This window comes from Salminus brasiliensis, chromosome 15 (genome assembly GCF_030463535.1).
Source record: "Salminus brasiliensis chromosome 15, fSalBra1.hap2, whole genome shotgun sequence".
NCBI classification, from domain to species: domain Eukaryota; kingdom Metazoa; phylum Chordata; class Actinopteri; order Characiformes; family Bryconidae; genus Salminus; species Salminus brasiliensis.
The window spans coordinates 19,781,666-19,805,267 of record NC_132892.1 but is presented as its reverse complement, the minus strand read 5'-3'; the positions used below and the strand labels follow the sequence as shown (position 1 = coordinate 19,805,267).

Below are 23,602 nucleotides of genomic sequence, written 5' to 3'. Positions count from 1 at the left end.
ATCTGTGTATTGAAAAGCTGTTTAATCTGGGCAGTAAGCATTCATTTGCTCAGGAAACAAATGCAATAGTAATTAATAACACCACAAATTCATTCTTAATGAAGAAACTACTTAATGAAGCCCAGTATTAATCGCAGTTTATCTTCCTATCCGCTTTTATTAACCTGGATAAAGTAGAGTATGTCTGAGGTGAGTTTGAAGAAGGCTGTGCTATGGCTGAGAGCACTGAAGTAAAATCTGGTACCCATTCTTTATACGTCTATATAGTGATGACAAAAACACACACTAGGGTAACATCTCTAGGGTAAAGTGACCTGGACTACACAAAGAAAAAGAGGCACCTCTGTCTGTGTGTGTGTGTGTGTGTGTGTGTATCTCTCGTCCCTCTCCTTTGATGCTTGAGCCTCATCACTGCCTATGGGTGTCACTTACAACTGTCAGCTTACAGGATGTTTTTGGCAATGTACTCACCACCGCTGCTTCACTGCTTTAGCCAAAACCACTGCATTACAAGATTCAGTTTAGGTTTTTTTCAGATGAATATTTGATATCTTTATAGTATAAAGGTTTGGTTAACAAGTAATCAAGATTTTTCTTCAGTGCTCTTAGCCATAGCATGACTTTTTTCAAACCCAACCCCGACACACCCTATTTACCCAGTTTAAGAAAAGCAGTGGGACTGTAAATAACACTGGGCTTCATTAAGAGGTTTGAAAAAGGTCAACACTTCAAAATACACTACAAGTATAATTTTTTTGGCTTTATTAATCAATATTTCTACATTTATTATAATTTTAAAAAACCCTATATATATATAATGAGTGACTCTCAATGGCGTAACAGTGGTGCCCCACACGACATCGATGCCAGAGTGGAACAACAACTCTGGCGAGTGGTACAGGGCAATCAACGCACTGTCGAACACTTTTCATCACCTTTAACAGTCCATACCACAACGCCTGACTTGTGTAATCCGAGCCAAGGAGTGTTTTTCACACAATTGGGTAGATGCTCATATGCTCGTGTTCAAAGATATTCTCAAAAAAAAAAAAAAAGTAATATCAGATGTTACATAATATTTGATTGCATATCCTTTGCTTGCAGTGCCAGCTTCTTTCAGTTGCTGTTTGTATGCTCAGATTAGTTAAGTTCCTGCGCTTGACTCGGACAGTATAAAATCCCTCACTATGTTTTGGGGTGTCATTTTGCTGCATGCTGAAATTCCTCCTGATGACTGTTAGCATAGCATGATTTTTTTTTCTGTAAACTGGCAAACTGTATGTTTCTGTAGACTTCTGGATTCATTCTGTTGCTACTGTAATGTGTTTCATCATGAGTAAAGATTAGTGAGCTCATGCCTCCACCATGTTTGACTGATGAGCATGTATATTTTGGATCGAGCGGATTCAATCTTTCAGGGGTAGACATTCAGAGCTATTAATTATTTCAACAATCAAATCAAAACCAATCAAATTTTTTACAGATTTTTTTTTACTGTAGACACTAAGCTCCTCCTCCACTACATGCAAAGCCAGCCAAGTAAAAAAAAATCCCAGGTCCCCAGCTCCGCCGCACCAGACACCAGACACGGCTAGTTGTGCCCCCTCAGACTCCGGATGCTGAAGACAAACCGGTACAGCTCAGGATTTAAACTTACAACCCCCAGGCCATAGTGGTAGCGCATTAAACCACTGTGCCACTCAGAGCCAGCCACTCCCTATTTTTGCTGTACTAGAAAAACACATCAGTCGAGACACTATTATATCGAATTCAACTTTGAATTGCTGCACCCTTAAGGGTTTTGTACTGCTGGCAAATCACTTAGTCTTGCACTCAGCAGTATATACAGTGTGCTCTGACCCAGCCTTGAGTAAAGCAGTGTCTCTGGACAGACAGACTATGTGACTGGCTTGTTGTAAAACGTCCCATTTTGTGTTTAAGACTCACCTCCTCCTGCGGAGCAACGACCTTTTAATCCCCCTCAGCCCCCCTCCGGCTATAACCAGCCATCCTGTCTGGCTCTGGTTCCTCTCCCGTAGCTACACTGAGCTACAGTACAGTGGTACAATTAGCCATGCACAGACTGATACAAGAGGGCTTTAGTGTTCTCTTCTTCCATTTCGTTTCCTTTCTACTGTTCAGGTGCTGTAGATTTATTAAGAGATCTGGAGCTTTCTGCCATGTAAAGCCAAGTAAAAAAAGATTGAGGACTTGAGGACTGTCTCACAAAAACCTTGTATCTCAATTTTGGCCCCTTCTCACCTTATGACATAATGTAAATCTGGCAGTTGTTGTTTACATTGTGGGGGGTTCTTGATCTTGATGAATGGACCAATGGAAATGCTCCAAAATGGCTTATAATAAAAAAAAATATATATATATGTTACATTCACTTCCATTGAACATTAAACAGTGTTGTTTCCTGTTCCTGTGAAGTTGGGATACAAGGATTTTGCATTTTCCTTTTGTCTACAGTCAACAATGCATCCATAGGTCATTGAAACAAGAGGGATAGAGCACCATTCTTCCAGAACATACAGCATTCCTTCTAATGATGATTTGATCGTGTTGCTGAAGCACACAATAGCCCAGAATCCACAATAAGTGATCAGCTGGTTGAGATCTGGTGAGTGTGAGGGCCAGAGCCTTTCATTTAGATCATGTTAATACTCCTCAAACCATCAGGTGTCCACTTGAGCCCTGAGGGTTGGGGTACTGTCATCATGGACGTGGCCACTCCCATCAGGATAGATGTTCCATGATAGGAGTGAGGAAGCTGTAGACCACTCTCAGAGAAAAGGTAATAACCTATCTCTCGGGTGGTACCTTGTTTGTTACTGTGGTATAGGGTCTCCATACAGCCGGAGCCTGGAATTGATTTCTCAAGCCCCTGAAACTGTGCTGGAAGGATGGAGTGCCATTCTTGCAGAACATATTGCTTAGGTTGGTGTTTTTAAGGGTGTTGGTGCAGAGCACACTGGTCCAAAATCCACAGTAGGTGGTGTAATAATGTGAGGTAGCCCTTACTCATTACCAATAGATAGGGTTGCATACATTTACCTACTTTTAACAGATGACTGATCATACTCCTCTTCTGAGACAAAAACCGGTAAGGCTTTACTTACCTGGATGAATCCATCCTCTTCAGAAGAGAAAGGGAGGTTAGATTCTTTAATAAGGGTACAAGATAACTGTTGATGACCTCATGACCTTCATCTGTGCTGAGTGTTTGACTCAGTATGTCCTGTTGTATGTTTACAGTAGGTAGACTGTCGGTATATCATTATTTTACCTGGGCTGACGGTGGTATGTCCTAGAGGGAGTTGCTACCTGTATATAGTCAGTCCAGCAATTGTTTGAGATAACATCTTCTTCTACTCTGAGGTAGCAAGTAGTGAGCTATACCGCTCGACATAGAGAGAAGCTAAATGAGGTCATTGTGGTCATTGGTCTTCACTCCCTGAAGTTCGTTCCCTATAGTAAATAAAAAACGTGACCCAGGAAAAGGAAACCTCTCATGGGTGCTTCATTAGTCAGGTCCTCAGCCTTTTCTCCCTACACAATCCATAAAATGCTCAACTGTTACTGTTACGCTACAGCAGTCGAGGGTCACGCTTTATCACAGGTGGTCAACTGGGTTAATATTCTGATGACTGTGAAGGCCATAGCATATTCGCATACTACTGTCCAATGAAAATCATTTCTAGTTTACTCCATGGTTTGAACCCTGTAGCTGCTTTTGTACACAATAAAATAAATAATAATGGATGAATGTAAATAATTCTGGATGAATGGACCAATAGAAATGCTCTAAATTACTTGGAATAAGCTATTATTTTTATTTTATATTGACCAATCAGAGTTAAGAAAGCTTTTGCCTCACCCTTTTGGAGCTGCATGGTTTTCATTGGACAGCAACGATATGATTTACATAATTTCTACCCTCATCAAGCCATTCAGTGACCCCTCGTGTCCTGTGCATGAGAATACTGCCATCCTGGAAGAGGATTTCTATCCCATCAGGATAGAAATGATCCATTATGTGCTAAATATGATCAGTCAAGGTTGAGTCTGCAAACAGGTTGTGATATTTAGGTGACCTAGGTGTCTGCCAACATACAGTATTTGCATGTAATGGGAATGTGTGCACTACAGGGTAGGACACACAACACACTTCACAGTTTCCAGTTCCTAAACTGATCCTCAGACTGCTTTCTTCAGAGTTCGAGCTAATTCTGCTTTGGGTTAAGTACTATTTTTAAACTCATCTTGCCCCCCGGCGTTAATGGATTAACATTAATACCAAGCATTTACAGTTAGCTTGATGCACAGCTCTCCACAGTGGAGTTTATGGACATGTGAAACTTCATATAATATAAATCTGCCTTCAGAATAAATTTTTATTGATCTGCACTGCCTTTTTCTTGTAAAAGGTTAAAAGTTGCCTCAAACCATGCCAGCAAAATAACCTCCACAGCATATCGAAGCCACTCGACTCCCTCATTGTAGGGGTCAAGCATTTAGGCCTGCAAAAATGATTTCACGTAGATCTCACTAGAGCAGTGATTGTGTTTTTTACAGCCCTGGACACTTAAATGTGTGTTTGTTTTTGTAATAAGGTGTTCATGCACTGCAGATCTACTCAAATATCCTTCTTCATGTGGTTGTGAGCAGATCGTTTTTGATAACTGGGTCTGATTTACACAATTTCTTACCCCAATTTCAGACAGCCAGGTACCCAACCCACTCATCAGTACTCTCCCCCTATCGCATGTAATGCTCCCGACACTGGAAGGGTGAGAACTGACACAAATGGCTTCCCAGACACTGCGTTCGGCTAATTCTGGCAATAGTCCCAATTCAGAACTATGATTTATTTGGTAAGGATATTGAGCATCTGTCGTGGAGTCCCACACGGTTCTATTTTAGGGCCTATAAAACTTAAGCTAATTATGACAGTAATGTAGCTGTAAGGGTGATGAACTGAAGTGTGGGCCCATGTGCAGGGTTTATTTGCATTAATTTGCCACTCTGCTGTAATTATATATGGGTTTTAAATGTTGTATGAAGGGTTTCTCTGTTAACCTATGATTAAAAATGCTCTTCCAGTTGCTTATGCTGCCAAGATTAAACTGTGCTGTAGACCTGAAGTGTCAGTATACACTACCTACACACATGTAGACGAGTGATTCCAAACTTGAATGGCAGTGTACCGTTGAAAAGCTGCTTGTGGATCAGTGCTCACCAGAAGTTCAGCAATCTTCATCAGCAAGAATGACGGCACATCAGCGCCATGGCAACAGGCCGTGGCTGGAGAAAGAAGGAGCGTGGGTGGGTGAGAGTCCGCACAGACGGTCTCGGGTTTAGCCCAGTCACGACACAAACTCCTTCACGCCGTCCACCGCATTCACAATGCCTTCCTCACCACCGCTGCATGTCGTTTTGTCTCAGGGCGCCGTGACACGTCCTTCCACAAGTCCACATTTCAGCTGTTCTGAGTGGGGCGTCATGACCTGCCACTCACCTAGGCCTTTTTTTTATTATTATTATTATTGTTGGCGGTGCAAAAGGACTGCAGAATAAGCCCTCGTTCTACTGGGTTCTGTGACTGTGAGGTTCCCCTGAAGACCAACACTGCATTTTGTTTGCATCTAAATCACAGCCACTGTGTTTTGCATGGGATATGTGGTTGACCGAAAGGTTTCCTTGTTTGCGAAGCAGCACGAGTCATTCATACTGCATTATGTAAAACGTCTTCCCATACACATGAATGGATTATGAAACCCAGTCATCTGGTATGGAAATTGCTCCAGATCAGAGCATCTGAATTCTCACACAGTGTAACTTTTTCCCCCTGAAGATGTTTCCCATGGATAGCGCAGCGTCACATGACTGTCTTATCAGGTTTTTCACATCTGACATACTTGGGTAAAGTGGCCATACTTTCCTTCCTACAACAAAGTATAAGGAGTAGGCATTTGTTTCTAAACCTTTGCTTTGCTTAAACCATAACTGCCATTTTTACCAACTGCAAAAGATTGCAAAAGTGAGGGTTATCACTATGGTGAGATCCAAGGAGCTCTCTGAGGCCTTCAGAAAGAAGGTTGTAGATGCGAATGAGTCTGGAAGGGGATTTGAAAAGATCTCAGGACACTTAGAAATCAGCCATTCCACTGTCCGTTAAATTATTTACAAGTGCAACAACTGCCAACATAGCCAGGTCAGGCTGTCCTAGCAAGTTCAGCTAAGGTTGCCGACCAACGGATGCTTAAGGAAGTCTCAAACAATCCTTAAATGTCACCACAGGACCTACAGATCTTACCACAGTTGGTGTCCAACTATAGCATGTATCTTCAGAAAGACACCGTACAGGTCAGGGGAGGTGTGCAAGGAGGAAACTCATCAGAGTAAGACTAAAAGGTTTCCAGAGAACATCTAGACCAAGGCCAGAACATCTGGAACAATGGGCTTTATTTAGGCAGATGAATCTTGAGTCTAGCCTCATAATTGTCACACACACACACACACACAGTCATATCAGAATTGAATGACCACCTCTGATTTGGAATGAACTCTGTCCATTATATCAGCTCTGGCTTCCATATAGCCGTGCTGTGTGTAATCCATTCCAACCAGCACTACACACACTAACATGTCAGTGTCAGTACAGCGCTGAGAATGACCCACCAGTGCAATACCTTTTCATTGGGCCCAAAATACCTGGTATCATGTGTGTGTGTGTACTGGTCTGTTAGAGAGACTGATAAGGTGTGTATATATATGTATGTATATACTCACAAATCTATCAGTCTAACTGTCTATCTGATTCCAGACCAGCTGTTTTTTTAACCCTGACCAAGCTCTGCACAGTGTTGGTCTGAAAAACAGCTGGAACTGGAAACCTTTTCCTTTCGTGTTTTCAGCTGCTGTTACATTGTAAAGAAAGAGACTAAAAAATACAGTCTGAAAATAGTCTCAAATGTCCCAAATGTTCTTTTTTGAACAAGCTGTCCATGTTATGGGATTAATCAGTCTGTCTTGAATGAATGCTGCTCGTTCTTTTTATCTCAGTGACTTCTCTCGTCCCGGGCCGATCTAATGTTGCAATCGCAGCTGTCCCAACACTTAACAGTCATTCTGTTTACAAACACTCAGCCCCAAACACTTACGTCCCTCCTGTTCATTGCAGGCTCCTCTTCCGCTGACAGCTCAGCGCACTCTGAGTGGAACGGCCTGGTTGCCTTGGGCCTCAGGGCTGTCAGGCTTAGGCCTGCGCAATAAACGCGTGCTCTTCCCCTTCCCTTTTACCCGCCGAGAAAGGGCTGAGAGCACATTCCCCAGCACTGAGGTCACCCCTCGGCAGCTTTTTGCACTCCTTCTGCACTAGGACCCCTTCAACCAAGGAACTACATCTCTTACACAGTGGTTAGCAAACAAGTAAAGGTGGGTTACTGAATAAGAACCTGCAGATTAAGCATTTAAGATCGCACCTCTTGCTCCACTTGTCCTGATGCAACTACACCTATTTCCAGTAGGGCAAAAAGGGTAAAAGGGGGTCTTGTTGACTGCTAAAGAGGCAAATAGTCAATTTGGGCCAGGCTTGATTTAATGGTCTTGTTTGAGACGATTGTTTCTGACTGTTTTCTTTTATTCTAGGTTTGAGCTGTCTGTGGTGTCTTTGGAAATGTTTAGCTCATAGAAAAAAGGAAAGCGGTCTGCCTGGAGCTAGGCGACGGGGGGATTGAGGGGTTTAAGGTGGTGGTGGAGGGGGGGGGGCAGGATAAAGTCATCTGAATTAGAATTCAACTTCTATAAGCAGCCGACAGTATAATTAAGCAGTCATCAGCAGTTAAACTCATGGTAAAAACAGCTGAAAGACCTCTGTGGGAAAGAGCTCTAACATATGTTTAGAATACACATCACATGTTCCACCCTGAAGAGGCTGAAGAGGGTTTTCTAGCTATCTGGCAGCCTGTGATGGCTGCTGTAAAACAGGTAGTTTAAGGCTCTTGTTTTCCAATCGTTTGTCACACAGTGTGCTATTGTTACTTTAAAAAAAGGCACATACTTCAGGTTGCCTGCAGACCAAGTCAAGGCCTTCAGACCTTAAACGCTTCATGAATAAATAAGTGGTGGTGTTATGTAATACTAAGTGGGCAGGGCCAACTTGAATTAAAGCAACATTATGTCGTATTTTTACTTTAAAATAACAGCTTCAAAATCATGTCGATGCTCCACTGACCTGTAAAAACGAGAATAGCGTCGCTGTCATTCCCACTCTGGGCTCAGAACGCTGCTAACTGCATGATGTAACTCTGTTAAAGCAGGCAGGACGACGGTCTTGAGAATTGAACTGAGCCTACATGCTTCTTGTTCTTGTACTGTTCTGTATTCCTCAGCTTGTCCAAGAACGCATGTGTATGAGGGGTGGCTCAGAGCATGAACTACACATTCTGAGTGTAGAGGGAGGCCAGGATTAAGAAATGTTAGTTATCGCATAATGCTGCTTTAAATGGACCCTCGGCCTTAAAAAGAAAAAAAAGTGACATGGTAATCTCTACGCTGAGACATCCCGATTTGAATACTGGGAAAAAATGTGTTTTAGAGGTGAAAGAACATCTTGAAGGACTACAGCAGGAGGGCAGGAGGGAGGGGCATTGCTTGGCCAGTATCAAGAGGGTTTTACCCACCCCCAACCCCCTAAATCTTCTTTAGCCCACCTTGCCAATGTACAGCATTTAACAATATTTTTACACATTACAGCTATGCTACCATTCAGATAGCATAGCTATTCAGAATATATGGAGATAGCCATATGTAGCTACCACCCTTTTGTAGCTCCCCTAGCACTAGCAATGCTGCCAACGCTATGAAGGTAGGGTCTTAACAGGCCTACTCCAATACATGTAAAGCCAGCCACCACCTTTTTTCGAACTGCTGGGCAGCGCTGGGCAGCCGATACACTCTAAGGAAAGTGCCGGGTTTCCAGCTCTGTCACACCAGCCAACGGATGACTGCGCTGGCCAACATCACAATTACAACCTTGAGGGGAAAGAGAGAGAGAGCGCCATCTACCCTCCTGGAGAAAGCACAGCCAATCTTCGAGTCCGGCCGCTGATGGCAAGGCAGCATGGTTTGGGTTTCGAACGTGCGACCCCCAGGCCCCCAGGGTTTTTCACAATTTTTCAATCTGACAGTTATTCTTGATATTGCCTCCAAATTTCATGACGAATGGACCAATAGCAATTCTCAAAAATGACTGCAATTAAAAGTTATTTGCTCCCGATTTAGAGATACAAGCAACTGACCCCATTGTGAGTGACACATTTGCGTCACTGAAAGGCGCAAGATGCAGCCCAGTTGATATGTGAATGGGTGCAGCCAGAGTTGGTTGACTGTGGTTGGGACAAAATGCTTAGACTGAGAGATCTCGTGCTTCCCTACAGAATTCCATGCAGCATAAGAACGGTTTTCAGTTAAACAAACATTTGCTCATTATCCTGCCTTCTGTGAAGCCTGACGTCCGTCCGTGCCTGTCTGTCTTAACCTATGGCCTATATACTTTTCACAGCCCTTCATCACTGCTGGTAAGCGGCTGTGTGCGTATGCAGTAGGGCGCTGGAGATAAGTGGCTCCGCTGTGATGCGGCACATCTGGTGCTCTGGAAAGTTCCTTTCTCGGGCCCGTATATACACACAAGAACGTCGCCGCCTCCTCCTGGAAGACTGGAGCAGAGGGTTCGTGTCAGATACGGCCACTCCGTTCGTCTGCCCAAGCTCCATTTTAGGAGACAATGGCCTCCTCCTCCTTTCACGCTGACCTAGGACCAGCTCCCTCTGATCAAATCTTCACCCTAATCTCATAAGTGAGGCAGCAGGACTGATCTTGAATTAGCACAAAAGGGGGGAGGTCTATTGCCCTGCTGCTCTTACGCACGAGCTAGAATAGTTTGTCTCACAGTGGTGATAATTAGGGTTTTAGGGTGAGGGTTGGTCTTACACAGCCTGTCCAGCGTTTGATGGTACTGTTGTTCCTGTAGTTTTTTTCCACTAGGGTTTATTCCTTAGACTGAAAAAGGCTGTTGTAACAGTGACTGATGTATGTAAATGACCTCTGATCAGGCTGCCCCTGTACCATGCCTCTTTAATACAGCAGCGCAAAGCTGAAACCCTGCTTATAGCTTATATGGACAGAGCTAAGTAGGCAGATAGAAGTAGGCAGCTTTCTTTCTATATGTGGACCCCAACCTTAACCTAATCATATCCTTAGCCCTAACCAAACTCTACCCCTATCGCTTAGCTTCATTTCCATATGTGGATTCCATAGACTTGGGTGTGAATCCCTAACCCTAAAGGCCGATTTGGCTGAGTGGCCTACGCCTGTTGTAAGTGCTTACACTTGTGCATTGGTGTGTCTGCATCGCTCTGCAGTTACACCACTAAAACACTAGTTGGCGCTAGGGTTTCTGTGCCACTGTGTTGGCTTCCTTGGCGTTCTACAAATTAACGGCAGCTGAAACTCTGTGTATTATGTTGAAGCTGGATTTAAAGGAGGAGGAGAGGGTTTGTCCGGCTGAATTAAAAAATGGCAGCAAAAGAATAAATGCAGTGCTACAGATGGGTAGTGTGTGTTACATTTCTGGGAAGGTGTGATTCAGGCTGTGGTGTAGGGTAGCCGTGTTTACAGCATAGATTTGATCCTTAACCCTAGCACTAAATTAACCTAATGCTAACTCTAGCCTTAGTTCTAGCACTAAACTAAACTAACGCTAACCCTAGCCTTAGCCCTAGCACTAAACTAACCTCACGCTAACCCTAGCCTTAGCCCTAGTACTGTACTAACCTCATGCTAACCCTAGCCTTAGCACTAAACTAACCCAATGCTAACCCTAGCACTAAACGAACCTAACGCTAACCCTAGCCTTGGCCTTAGCACTAAACTAACCTAACGCTAACCCTAGCCTTAGCTCTAGCAGTAAACTAACCTTATAATAACCCTAGCCTTAGGCCTAGCACTAAACTAACTTAACGCTAACCCTAGCCTTAGCCCTAGCACTAAACTAACTTAACGCTAACCCTAGCCTTAGGCCTAGCACTAAACTAACTTAACGCTAACCCTAGCCTTAGGCCTAGCACTAAACTAACTTAATGCTAACCCTAGCCTTATGCCTAGCACTAAACTAACCTAATGCTTACCCTAACCTTAGCCCTAGCTCCAACACTAAACCAACCTAAACTAGCCTTAGCACTTGCACTAAAGTAACCCAATCTAACCCTAAATTAACCCTAGCCCTAGCACTAAACTAACCTAACCCTAAATTAACCCTAGCCCTAGCACTAAACTAACCTAACCCTAAATTAGCCCTAGCCGTAGCACTAAACTAACCTAACCCTAAATTAGCCCTAGCCCTAGCACTAAACTAACCTAACCCTAAATTAGCCCTAGCCCTAATCCTAGCACTAAACTAACCTAACCCAACCCTAAATTAACCCTAGCCCTAATCCTAGCACTAAACTAACCTAACCCTAAATTAGCCCTAGTCCTAGCACTAAACTAACCTAACCCTAAATTAACCCTAGTCCTAGCACTAAACATAACCCTGGATTATACTAACCTAACACTAGCCCTAACCTAACACTAGCCCTAACCTAACCGTAGTCCTAGCACTATACTGACCTAACTTAACTTTCCCTAGCTCTAACCCAACCCTAACATGTTTTGAAAAGACTTTTGTCCCCATACTTTTGATGCGTAATGTACATACTGGGGGGGGGAAAGGTAACCCTCCGTGGTTGGTGTGTGTAATTCTGTGATATCAACCCCACATTTACCCTCGGGATGGGCTGTAAAGTGCTGAGCCTTGTTTTACTGACCTCAGAAAGAGTGGTGTGAAATGTCTCCTGTCACCTTTGTTGTGAAGGTTTGGACAGGCATTGCAGTGGGAACTGCCAGGAGCGTTCTGCGAGAAGTATCTGTGCGATTCGCATGGACACCCTCTGCAGCTGTCTCATAAACAATGGCCAAAACATTTGTTCCACGGAGCACACTCGAAAACGTCCCGGCCTGGAATCTGGGCTGGCTTTAAGAGTTGAAGCAAAACAATCTACAGTCTGCTCTCCATTTTTACATCCTCAGAAATAGAATTAATGTAATGTGGAGAGTAGGCCTGAGCGATAGGCTGATGTAATTAAAGGCAACTATTAAGACTGGGCGATATGGTAAAAATATTATATCACAATATTTAAAGACATTTTATCACAATATATGTAATCACAGACTAAAAACATCAGTAGCTACAAGTTCGAAACTACTAAACTACTATTCAGAGACTCTCCTATACTGGAAACAGTGATTTTTAATTATTCAGCATCTACTGCTCTGATTAAACCAGTCTAATTACACTGTTAGTTATGAGGCCTGCAGCTGATCAGTGTTTATTAAGCACTTACAGTAAGCATGCTGTCCATCATAACAAAATGTATCGGTTCAATACGATAAAATACCGACATATTGCTCCGCTTAAGCAACAATTGCAATGTTAAAAAGCAGTACTAAGGCAGGACTAGAGAGGAAACACCTGGATTTACACGTGAAATTTTATTCCCTTTAACTGTTCAAATGTTAATGTTAATAGGGCACCACTGTTTCTGCTGGACTATACAACAAACCGTCCCACTGAGGCAAACTCTCTGCAAATTTTCATTTAATTAATAATTTCTAATGAATAAATTATTGAATTCATTTGAATTTAAACATTAAAAGTGATTTAGATGAGGAAAATAATTTCCCATAGGCATCTATAGCTCTTCAGCCAATAGGAGATTAGCCCCGCCCATTTACCTTTAAGTTATAAGGAGTGTCTCAGCCCCGACTGCTCTTTGATTAAGGCACAATACAGGGCAGCCAGAACAGAGGCTAGAGGAAAAGACGAAAAGGCCAGCTAGGTAAAATGTAAGATGTTAAAAGAGGTTGGTCATGAACTGGTCTAAAACTGCACAGATATAAAAAGTGGACCTCAAGGAAAACTTAGGATATGGGCCCTGTTATGTTGAGTTGCCTGGGTTGTGACTCACTTAGTGAGCACAAAGTTGCACTGTGCTCATTAGACATGTGCATCATGTACATGCACAGATGAAGCCAGTTGGAGGTGTGTGTTTATGAGGGAGGGTTGAGAGCTTAACACTAAAGAGGAGACCCTGGAAGGTAAAACGCTTGCTGAGTGGGGGTGGGGGTGGTGGGGTTGAGGCTTTGCCCTGGCCTGAAGTTGAAAGGAGGAGAGTGGAGTGTTTCTCGATGTAAACCTGATCTGTGCGCTCTACTAAAGCTGAGCAAATGTTTTTTATTAACCCGCGTAAATATGAATCTGGAAGCTCTATTATAAGCAACTCCAGGGAGGCCTTTAGTAGAAGCCACATTGTTCTCTCTTTCTCGCTCACTCGCTAACTTTGTCCAGATTGCTAAACTCTGCAACTGAGTTGCACAAACTGAAGTGTGCTCAAGACCTTTTTTCCACAGTGTGAGAGAAGATCTGATGTTCTAGATACCTGTGCTATTACTAATGTCCAAATATTGTTCAAATGCACATATGTCCCTGTACTGAATATTATGTGGTAAGTGTAAAAGTGTTGGATAGTCCCCAGTTCAAGTCTTTTCATATCGTAGTTTTTTTGCTGGTGATGCCAGTGATCATAACCTGCTAGTTTTTGCTGGTGATGCCAGCGACCATAACTTGCTAGTTTTTGCTGGTGATGCCAGTGACCATAACTTGCTAGTTTTTCTGGTGATGCCAGTGATCATAACTTGCTAGTTTTTACTGGTGATGCCAGTGACCATAGCATGCTAGGTTTTTTGCTGGTGATGCCAGCGACCATAACTTGCTAGTTTCTGCTGGTGATGCCAGTGATCATAACTTGCTAGTTTCTGCTGGTGATGCCAGTGATCATAACCTGCTAGTTTTTGCTGGTGATGCCAGTGACCATAGCATGCTAGGTTTTTACTGGTGATGCCAGTGATCATAACTTGCTAGTTTTTTCTGGTGATGCCAGTGATCATAACCTGCTAGTTTTTGCTGGTGATGCCAGTGACCATAGCATGCTAGGTTTTTACTGGTGATGCCAGTGATCATAACTTGCTAGTTTTTTCTGGTGATGCCAGTGATCATAACCTGCTAGTTTTTGCTGGTGATGCCAGTGACCATAGCATGCTAGGTTTTTACTGGTGATGCCAGTGATCATAACCTGCTAGTTTTTGCTGGTGATGCCAGTGATCATAACTTGCTAGTTTTTGCTGGTGATGCCAGTGATCATAACTTGCTAGTTTTTGCTGGTGATGCCAGTGACCAGGACATGCTAGGCTTTACCAGTGATGCTGGTGACCAGAAAATGCTAGTTTTTGTTAGGTTTATGCTATTTGTTTTTGGTGATACCAGTGACCAAGACATACAAGGCTTTGCTGGTCATCAGGTCATGCTAGTTGCTGCTAGTGATGAGGACACGCTAGGGTTTTTTTACTTGTTTTTTTTCTAGTTGTTGCTAGGACAAGCTACATTTTTGCTAGTTTTTGCCAGGGAAGCCAGTGACCAGGACATGCTAGTTTTTTTCTGCTTGTTTTCGGCTGGGGATGCCAGTGACTAAGACAAATTAGGCTTTACTAGTGGTGCTGGTGACCAGGATAGGCAGGCTATTTGTTTCCTAGTTTTTGCTGGGGATACCAGTGACCAGGACATGCTAGGTTTGGATGGTGAAGGATGGTGACCGAGATACAGTTCTTTTGGCTAGTGATGGTCATCAGGACATGCTAGTTGTTGCTAGTGATTAGGGCAAGCTAGTTTTTGCTGATGTTGCCCGTGGCCATTGCATGCTAGGCTTTACTGGTGATGCTGGTGACCAGGACAAGCTAGTTTTTTGCTTGTTTTTTGCTAGTTTTTGTTGGTGATGCCAGTGACCGAGACTTGCTAGTCATTGCTAGTGACCTAAAGCTGAGTGGGAAGCTTGAATTAGTAGGTCTGGGTGAGGAGCTGGAGAAGGAACTGCAGACTGTGTAGTGAGTAGGTGGCGTTGTTAGTTAGGTATTGCTAGTGACCAGGACTAGTGAGGTCATGGTCAAGCACATACTGCCCATACATAGCTGGTGATGCTAGAGCCCATAACTCGCTGTTTGTGCTGGTAATGCCAGTGACCAGTACATGCTGGCTTTTACTGGTGATGCAAGTGTCCAGTACCAGCTTTCAAACACATCATGGTACGATGGACCCATGGACCAGCATTATGCATTTGGTGTGTTGTGCTCATACTTCTTACTTCGTACTTTTGATGTGGAAAGTCATGAGAAGAAAATCAGAAACGGGTATTTTTACATTCCTGTCCAGCTTTTAACCACGACACACCGAAACCGCGTCCAGCTTATCATCTGCTTCTATCTGACCGTCTCTGGTTTGCTCCTCACATCACTGATCTTGGTCAGCGGGCACTGGCACACACACCAGCCCCAGTGCAGTGTAGTGTAGTGTAGTGTAGTGCAGTGTGGTGTAGTGCAGTGTAGTGCAGTGCAGAGCAGTGTAATGTAGTGTAGTGTAGTGCAGTGCAGAGCAGTGTAATGTAGTGTAGTGCAGTGTAGTGCAGTGCAGAGTAGTGCAGAGCAGTATAGTGCAGTATAGTCTAGTATAGTGTAGTGCAGTGTAGTGTAGTGCAGTCTAGTATAGTGTAGTGTCGTGCAGTGTAGTCTAGTATAGTGTAGTGTCGTGCAGTGTAGTCTAGTATAGTGTAGTGTCGTGCAGTGTAGTCTAGTATAGTGCAGTGTAGTGTAGTGCAGTGCAGTCTAGTGTAGTGCAGTGCAGTGTAGTGTAGTGCAGTGTAGTCTAGTATAGTGTAGTGTCGTGCAGTGTAGTCTAGTATAGTGTAGTGTAGTCTAGTATAGTGTAGTGTCGTGCAGTGTAGTGCAGTGTAGTCTAGTATAGTGTAGTGTCGTGCAGTGCAGTGTAGTGCAGTGTAGTCTAGTATAGTGTAGTGTCGTGCAGTGTAGTGTAGTGCAGTGTAGTCTAGTATAGTGTAGTGTCGTGCAGTGTAGTCTAGTATAGTGTCGTGTAGTGCAGTCTAGTATAGTGTAGTGCAGTGTAGTGTAGTGCAGTGTAGTCTAGTATAGTGTAGTGTCGTGCAGTGTAGTGTAGTGCAGTGTAGTCTAGTATAGTGTAGTGTCGTGCAGTGTAGCCTAGTATAGTGTAGTGTCGTGCAGTGTAGCCTAGTATAGTGTAGTGTCGTGCAGTGTAGTGTCGTGCAGTGTAGTCTAGTATAGTGTAGTGCAGTGTAGTCTAGTATAGTGTAGTGCAGTGTAGTCTAGTATAGTGTAGTGCAGTGTAGTGCAGTGCAGAGCAGTGTAGTCTAGTATAGTGTAGTGCAGTGTAGTCTAGTATAGTGTAGTGCAGTGTAGTGCAGTGCAGTGTAGTCTAGTATAGTGTAGTGCAGTGTAGTCTAGTATAGTGTAGTGCAGTGTAGTGCAGTGCAGAGTAGTGTAGTGTCGTGCAGAGCAGTGCAGTGTAGTGTAGTGTAGTGTAGTGCAGAGCAGTGTAGTGTAGTGTAGTGTAGTGTCGTGCAGTGCAGAGCAGTGTAGTGTAGCGCGCGCCCCTCCGCCCTCGCCCTCGAGCTCCGCCTCTGGCTCTTCCTTCGCTGCTCGCTGCGTGAAGTGACTTCAGCTGAGCATCGCGGAAAGCAGAGAGCCACGGAGCCAGAGTGGGCATGTAGTGACTGAACATGGAGCCAGAAACGCAGCTACGATACTTCTCGTCGAGCGACTTCGTCCTCCAGCGCGTCTGAGGCGCAGTTCTCCTCCTTGTTGTTGTTTTGAGCGACTTTCTCCTCTGTTCGCATTGATGCTAAGTCGACGCACGGACTCCTCACTCCTCGCCTCTTCAGCACTGGAGTTTGACTAACTGAGCTGGTTCATTGCCTCCTCTGACTGCTCTATGTGGATTTTCCCTGAAGGAAATGGGGGACTCTGTGTTCTTCGACAGGCACATTTCGTATCTTGTGAGTAACCTTCATTTCCACCTCAGATAAATAAAAAAAAGAAAGAAAGAGGGGCTCTGGTGGTCGCGTGTTGCTCAGACTTTGAGTGATGCATGGAAGAAAAGGTGGCTAGCTAGACATGAGCCGTTATCATGCAAGAGCTGTGGTGCTCCATCGAGGGCACGTGCGTTTCCTGTGAGGAAATGTCGTGTTCGCCCTCCTGCAGTTGCAGACCTCTTGCTGTCTTGCTGGTGAATGAGGAACTGTGAGGTGACTGAGTATCCCAGCTTATGTGCAGCTCGTTCAAGTGAAAGTTGTAGCTACCTGAGGACCCCCGGACCCCAGGACCCCCTCTTTTCACCCCCTCTGGTTCCTTATGACCTTATGTCTCTGATTAGGTGAGGAGTAGAGTTCACTCCTCACTGCCAGATGATCAGCCCCCAGATGAGCTGTGTGCCCTTGTCGTTTTGGCATGTGTGGGGGCTGACTTGTGGCTTTTTCAGTCTTGAAGCCTCCTCTTCTGTGTGTCTGTGTTTTTCTTACACACATCCATCAGGTTTGGACTTCAGGAGCATCTCCATCCATGTAGAAAAAATAACATGCATTCAGTGGATGAGAGGTAAACAAGGTCCTTCGCAGTGGTTTGCACTTACTGGTAGGGATGCACTGATTGGGGGATTATGGGCCAGTGCCAGTATCCAGTATTTCAGTGGCACTACGTCCGCATCATGTAAACGGTCGCATTTTCTGATATTCAGTAAAGAAATCGGATTGAAATATCAGTCAGAATTAAACATCTGAGGTCTGTCATCTTTTTAAGCAGCTCTCTTCAAATACCGATTTTATTTTTGTTGACCATAAAGGTGATTAAAAACCTGGAAATGAAAAGAAAACTGTGTTTCTATTGCAGATATAGCCATTTTATTTACTGCACAAAGCCACCAGTGAACCAACCTGTAATCACCAATCCAACCTGTGAGCTGTGTGCAAGGCAGTGAATACTCTTTCAGGCTCTACTTCGCATTAAGAAGATACCTGACTGTCAAAAAAAGGTGTCCGAGTCAGTAGGTTTCCCATCACCCCAGTCTGGACGGCTTTGTTTACATCTTAACGAATTGAATCAGAAATGTTGGACAATCTGGGGAATTCCCATTTCAGCCTGGTGTATGGATACCTCGATCTAGGGCTGTGCAGTGTCGTGTAAGGCAATAGAAATCATACACGTCATGCTACAACTGGATTAATATTAAAGGAAAATTCCCTTTTCCAAACTTATCTGACCAATATCAATCATTTTATGTCAATCTTGGACACCCGCACTGCATTATTAATATCACGGCAAGCTGAATCATTGACTGGTTTATTTTTTATATTGCTCCATTTATAGCAGAACAAGAAGGGATCGCAGTGTTGTTGTTTTTTTACAGTATCGTTCAGAGCTACCCTGATCGGAGTACCTTAATGCTGAGTATCGCCTGATACCGATCCAATGTTTTTATAAGGGCTACAGCCACACAATTTAGGCAGGATTAATGCTGTGCTGAAATATCTGTATTCTGTTCATTTCCCTGCATTTCTAACTCTACAGAAATATGCGCCATACACATTTCATACATGTGAAAATGATTGGATGGTGGCATTAGCCCAAAATTGCCATATCCCTGCACCCTTCCTCACAACATTAAGGTGCTCATCGTGCCTTCATGACAACATTTGACCTTCATGAAGAGCTCAACACACCTAATCACATGCCGTACCATCCTCCTTTCTTGTTGATCGACGACTGTGATTATGAAGGCATGTAGCCGAGCCAACAAAACCTGAATCGAATTGATGCTGCTGTACAAGCAGGTGACACTGATGATCTAGATGCTTCCAGGCGTCGTTATCCCCCTCTGAACGTCTGTCCTCCGCATTTGTTTCCTATCAATAAAATCAGTCGCTTGGCTGGAGATGGATGAAGCTTTCCCTCTGTTCTTTCTGAACCCTGCAGTTCGTGTCTGCACGGGTCGATGGCAGCCTCTGATGCTCTAGATCTAACCCTAGCTCAGTCTGCCGTCTGAGACACTGTGAAACTCTCCCACGTTTAGAGCAGCCTGAATCAGCCATGTGCCAGCGCAACAAGTCTTCAGTTCAGGCTTGGCTTCTGTGGTGAGGGAGTAAATCATGTGTGTAATCACATCTACTCTGCCTAGTGTGCAGGGCGGAGAGGAGCGTGGCTGTTTAGGCGCACCTGGTGTTAGGAGGAAGCATGTGATGTGCAGAGAAATGCGAGCGCCGTAACTCATGAACACTCATGAATGCCCTGGGGGACTGTGGAGAAGCCTTCCAGTTTAAGCCTATATTCTGGTCAACAGGGGGAGCTGTAACTTGCATGTTGCTGTTGGCCCTGTTCGCATTTTTAATTCTTCGTCTTTGCACTGGCCTGGTAAAGGCTGTTTAGGATCGACTCGGCCACGTCGGTCAGTCAGTCTTGTGCAGGCTTCTGTGAAGCTTAGTGGTGGTAGTCAGCATGAGTCTTGACCAGCATTTCTCGCAGGTCTGAAGGCAACCTGGATCGAGCACTGTTAGAGGGGTGGGGGTAAGAGGTTATATATAAATGTATGGGTATCTGAAATGTTACGTATTGACCTCTTGGAGCTAATGTGAAGGACTTCCATGACCACAAGGAAAGAAAACTGATGCTTTGCATGAGTGACACCATCTGCCCTGGTTTCTTCATAGTATACAGCCTTTTTCTTTGGAATTTGCTGAAATGGGACAAAATGGAAAATGGATATTGTTCAAATGGGAGGAAGTATACTTGGAAGGGAGGAGGGGGTTCAAGTATGGCCTTTGTGTGGTCAACAATGACTAATATGTCCACTGTTTTAGAGTGAATGAGGCCTAAATTGCTTTGTTTGAAGTTCTGTTCTTGGGTGGAGTTGGTAGACGTTGTGGTTCTGGTGTATAGTCTGTCGACATCTACAAACGCTTATTTGTCTTACTTGCTGAGAAACAGCTAAACTTTGATCAGTCCTACAGGACCATCTACTACTGCGGGACTTGTAAGATGGAAGTCAATGGATGCCACGTTAATCAGATACTCTGCTGTAAAATCTGAGATTTTTGTACTTCCATAAGCCCCAATTTATGTGACTGCTGAGAACTCTACACTGTTTAAAATACAAGATCCTTGAGGCACTGTGGGGGAACCTCTTAAGGTGCTTTGAGGAACCTTGAGGAAAAGGTTTTCAGAAGAAAAGGGTTTATTGAACCCAGGTCCATTCCTCCACAGTTTCAAACTGAAGAACCTCCAAACCTTCATCAAGGATCTTATATTTTAACAGTGTGGAATAGGCGTTCGTTTCCCTCGGCTGCCAGTATGAATGGTTGGGTAGGAATTTTGCCTTGCTTTGTTTTTCTGAAGGACCAAATATTACAGACACACAAATGGAGCACATGATTATTTGCAGAAATATTACATTTTGTCACAGTCATGGAAAAAAAAAACAGATGGAACTTCACAGGGCTTTCTTAGCTTTCAGTGGTTGATGTAAAAAGATTTAATTCCAAGTCCAATTGGAGCGTTCCTGTCGGCCCATTCATCATAAGTTTGACACATTGTAAAGAAAAACTGCAAGATTGAGATGTCAGAATTGGAGATGCAAGGTATTTGCGGGACGGCAACAATTTCTGAGGGGTTCGAGGGGTTCTGAAGTGGCATTGGCTGGAACAGTTGAAGAACAGTTGAAGTTGTAGGTCTTTACCATACAAAACCATAAGAATACATAGACACCCAGGGCCTGCGTTTACAGCCTTTCCCAGACTATCATGTAAACCATCGTCTTGGTTGGTTCAGTTGTTGCTTTGACAGAGTTTATTGACTTTGTTGAGCGTATCTGGCCTACTCTGGATGTGTTTGCATATGCTTAAGATATCATTGATGAAGGTCATTATGCCTTTCCTTTCATTTCCAAGAGAAGCAGCTGGAGCCTTTATTTTGAAATGAACTGGAATGTGCATTACAAAGAAATCCTGTGTGCCTTTGAGTGCATGTGTTAGTATGTGTTTATGGGTGGGGTGAGTGAGTCTGCATTGTTTTCGTAATGCAAGAATGGCGCAAGTCCATTCCAAAGTGATTCCTAAAGATAAAGAAGGAACAGGTTTGCTGCTGATTGGGAAGTTCAGTGGATGTTTGGTGTGTTGATTTGTGGTGGATTGTGAAACGGCTCTCCTAGCCGATCTGACTGTAGCACCACTGTAGCACTTGCATGGCAGCACGACAGTCCAGTACGAGACCACAAAAGTTGATAACAATAAATAACAGATCAAAGGCAGCAGGGACCTACATGAGAGGAACTGCACATAGTTGCTTGTTTTCTTGTTTAGCTTTCTTTTGTGTTTTGGTTGTTTATTCTTGCAGGGCATCTTGAATTCCTCGCCACGACCTTCTCTTTTTCCTTTTCTAAAACAAACTTGTGATCACTGTAGCTTGATATAGGTTGTTATGCAACACTTCTGTCGGCGGCACCACTGAAAATATGCAGAGTACAATGGCATGTCCTTGGAAAGCTTAAGTCAACAAAATCCTTGACAACACAATTACAGTTGTTTTGATAATCTGACATCCGTATAGTGTTTCTGAACAATGCAGATTTAGGAATATCACTAATTGGAGATCAGCAAGGTGTTGGAAAACAGCCTGTCTGTCAGCTTGGTTTTGATGTTTTCGAGTGAGTTCATTTCAGCTGTGAAAGTCAACGTCACATCTTTTTTTTTAGACAGTTCGGTCTCCATACAGATGGCAGAGCAGATAAACCAGGATGGTCTCTGGAGGACAGTTGTACAGATTTGACACAGATTTCACAAAGTAACCTAAAAAGTTCAAATCCATTGAGCTGCTCTTGCTTACTGTTACTGTAATTCTCTGAATGTATATTGAGATTAGGTTGAGAAGGTAGAGAAAAGGTGGGCCAGATATAAAGAGCTTAAGAAAAATCCCTATGCATGCTGTTGGGTTCTGCTTGTTGTTCTGCTTGCTTTGGAGTCAAAGAAGAGATGGTCTTCTGGTGTTGCGTAACTCCTGCAGGACTCCAAACCTCCTCCCCTGGTCAACTCTGTAAGTCATTTCCATCTGTGCGTGTTACTCAGAGTCCTTTACTGGCTCTCTGGTGGGTCGGTGAGCTCCGTGTCAGTTTATGTGCAATGCCTCTGTGGAGAGGACGCGAAAAAGAACTGGCAATCTGAGTCTGGAAACAATACAGTTTTCTTTGGCGTCCACAACCACAGCCAAAACTGTCTGTGAAGAGTGGGGTAACTTTTTATCTTTCTAAAGAATCGCTGTGACATACACCGATATGTGTCCAAATGTTTGTGGACACCCCTTCGGAACAATGAATGAATGAATGCTTTTAGCTACATGAAGTTTCACCCATGTGTGCTGACACAGTTGTGCAAATCTACACACAGCTTGTCTAGTCCCTGTAGAGAAGTATTGCCAATAGAATAGGACTCTACGGAGCAGGTAAACATTAACTTATTGGCACCATGTCTAATGCCAGGTGAGATTGGCTAGAGGGGTTTAAAGCCCCCCAGCATTGAGCTGTGTTTTTTTTTTTTTCTCTGGAATGATGGTGGTGCTCCATCCAATACTTTTGGGATGAGTTGGGGATGAGGTGGTGATCCTCCAACATCCTGAGCTCACAAACACTCTTGTCCTCCAAAATCTATTATAAAGCCTTTGGACAGTAGACAGTTACTCCTTTTTTATCATTTAAATACCCTTGATTTCAGAAGAATCAATAAATGATCAGGTGTCCCAATACTTTTGTCCATACAGTGTATATTAAAACCATCTATACATTTTGAAGTCCTGAACCTGTCTGTTTTGTTGATTTTTCTGTTCAAGTGATAATTGAGACACTATATGAGAGCGAAAGCAGTATCTAAAGATGCACCAAACTGGGGCGGCTCAGCCTCAGGATGAACTCAGGACTCTCTAGGATAGGGCTGAGAATTCCTGCAAAGGAAGCGGTGAACTCTGTGGCATCCTGGCTATGCCTTCAGGTGTCACCGCTAAGCTTTGGGCCATGACGTCGGGTGTGTTCTCTGATCAGAGGATTATATTCACATAAGCTTTCGCTATTAGCGCTTGTATAAACAGAATACTTTATTTTGTCATTTTTCTGGCACAACGCTGTGCAAATAGCCGGAATTCCAGGTTACTTGTTGGAGGGATGCAGCGAGAGTGAGAAAGAGGGATAGAGAGGGAAAGCGAGTGAGTGCTCACTCTTAAGTTGCCAGAGCATAAACTTTTAATCCATCTTGTAGTCAACCATGTGGCTGGGTTTTGCCTTCCAGTGACGCTCAAGGCATACCAGCACCCTCAGCCCCAATACCTCGACGGATTAGCCGCCACTTTATCTGCTAGCATTTTACACTCAGTTAGCCTTTGCACTCGTGAAGCCTTAGAAGGGAAATGTAATGCCAAGGTGTGAAGCTCTGCTGTTCTTAGAAGTTCATCCTTAGAAGACAGACAACGTCTGAGATGTATGCAGGTGGAAAACCCTTAAAGATATGGCACGTACCTACAGAAACCATGACTGGAACACAGTATTTAG

General features: G+C 43.8%; 1 protein-coding gene across 2 annotated transcripts in view; it reads left to right on the top strand.

The window, feature by feature from the left end:
• LOC140535467 (rho GTPase-activating protein 6-like) overlaps positions 1-23,602 on the top strand; it is a 140,363-nt gene that overhangs the window by 60,937 nt on the left and 55,824 nt on the right. The window contains exon 1 of one of the 2 annotated variants that reach the window (XM_072656856.1): positions 16,683-17,021. The exons of the other annotated variant lie outside the window; for it this stretch is intronic. Coding sequence (XP_072512957.1) covers positions 16,980-17,021 — 42 coding nt within the window. The 5' untranslated portion in view covers positions 16,683-16,979. Of the gene's footprint in view, positions 1-16,682; positions 17,022-23,602 lie in introns of those variants that run through there. 2 annotated transcript variants of the gene reach the window in all.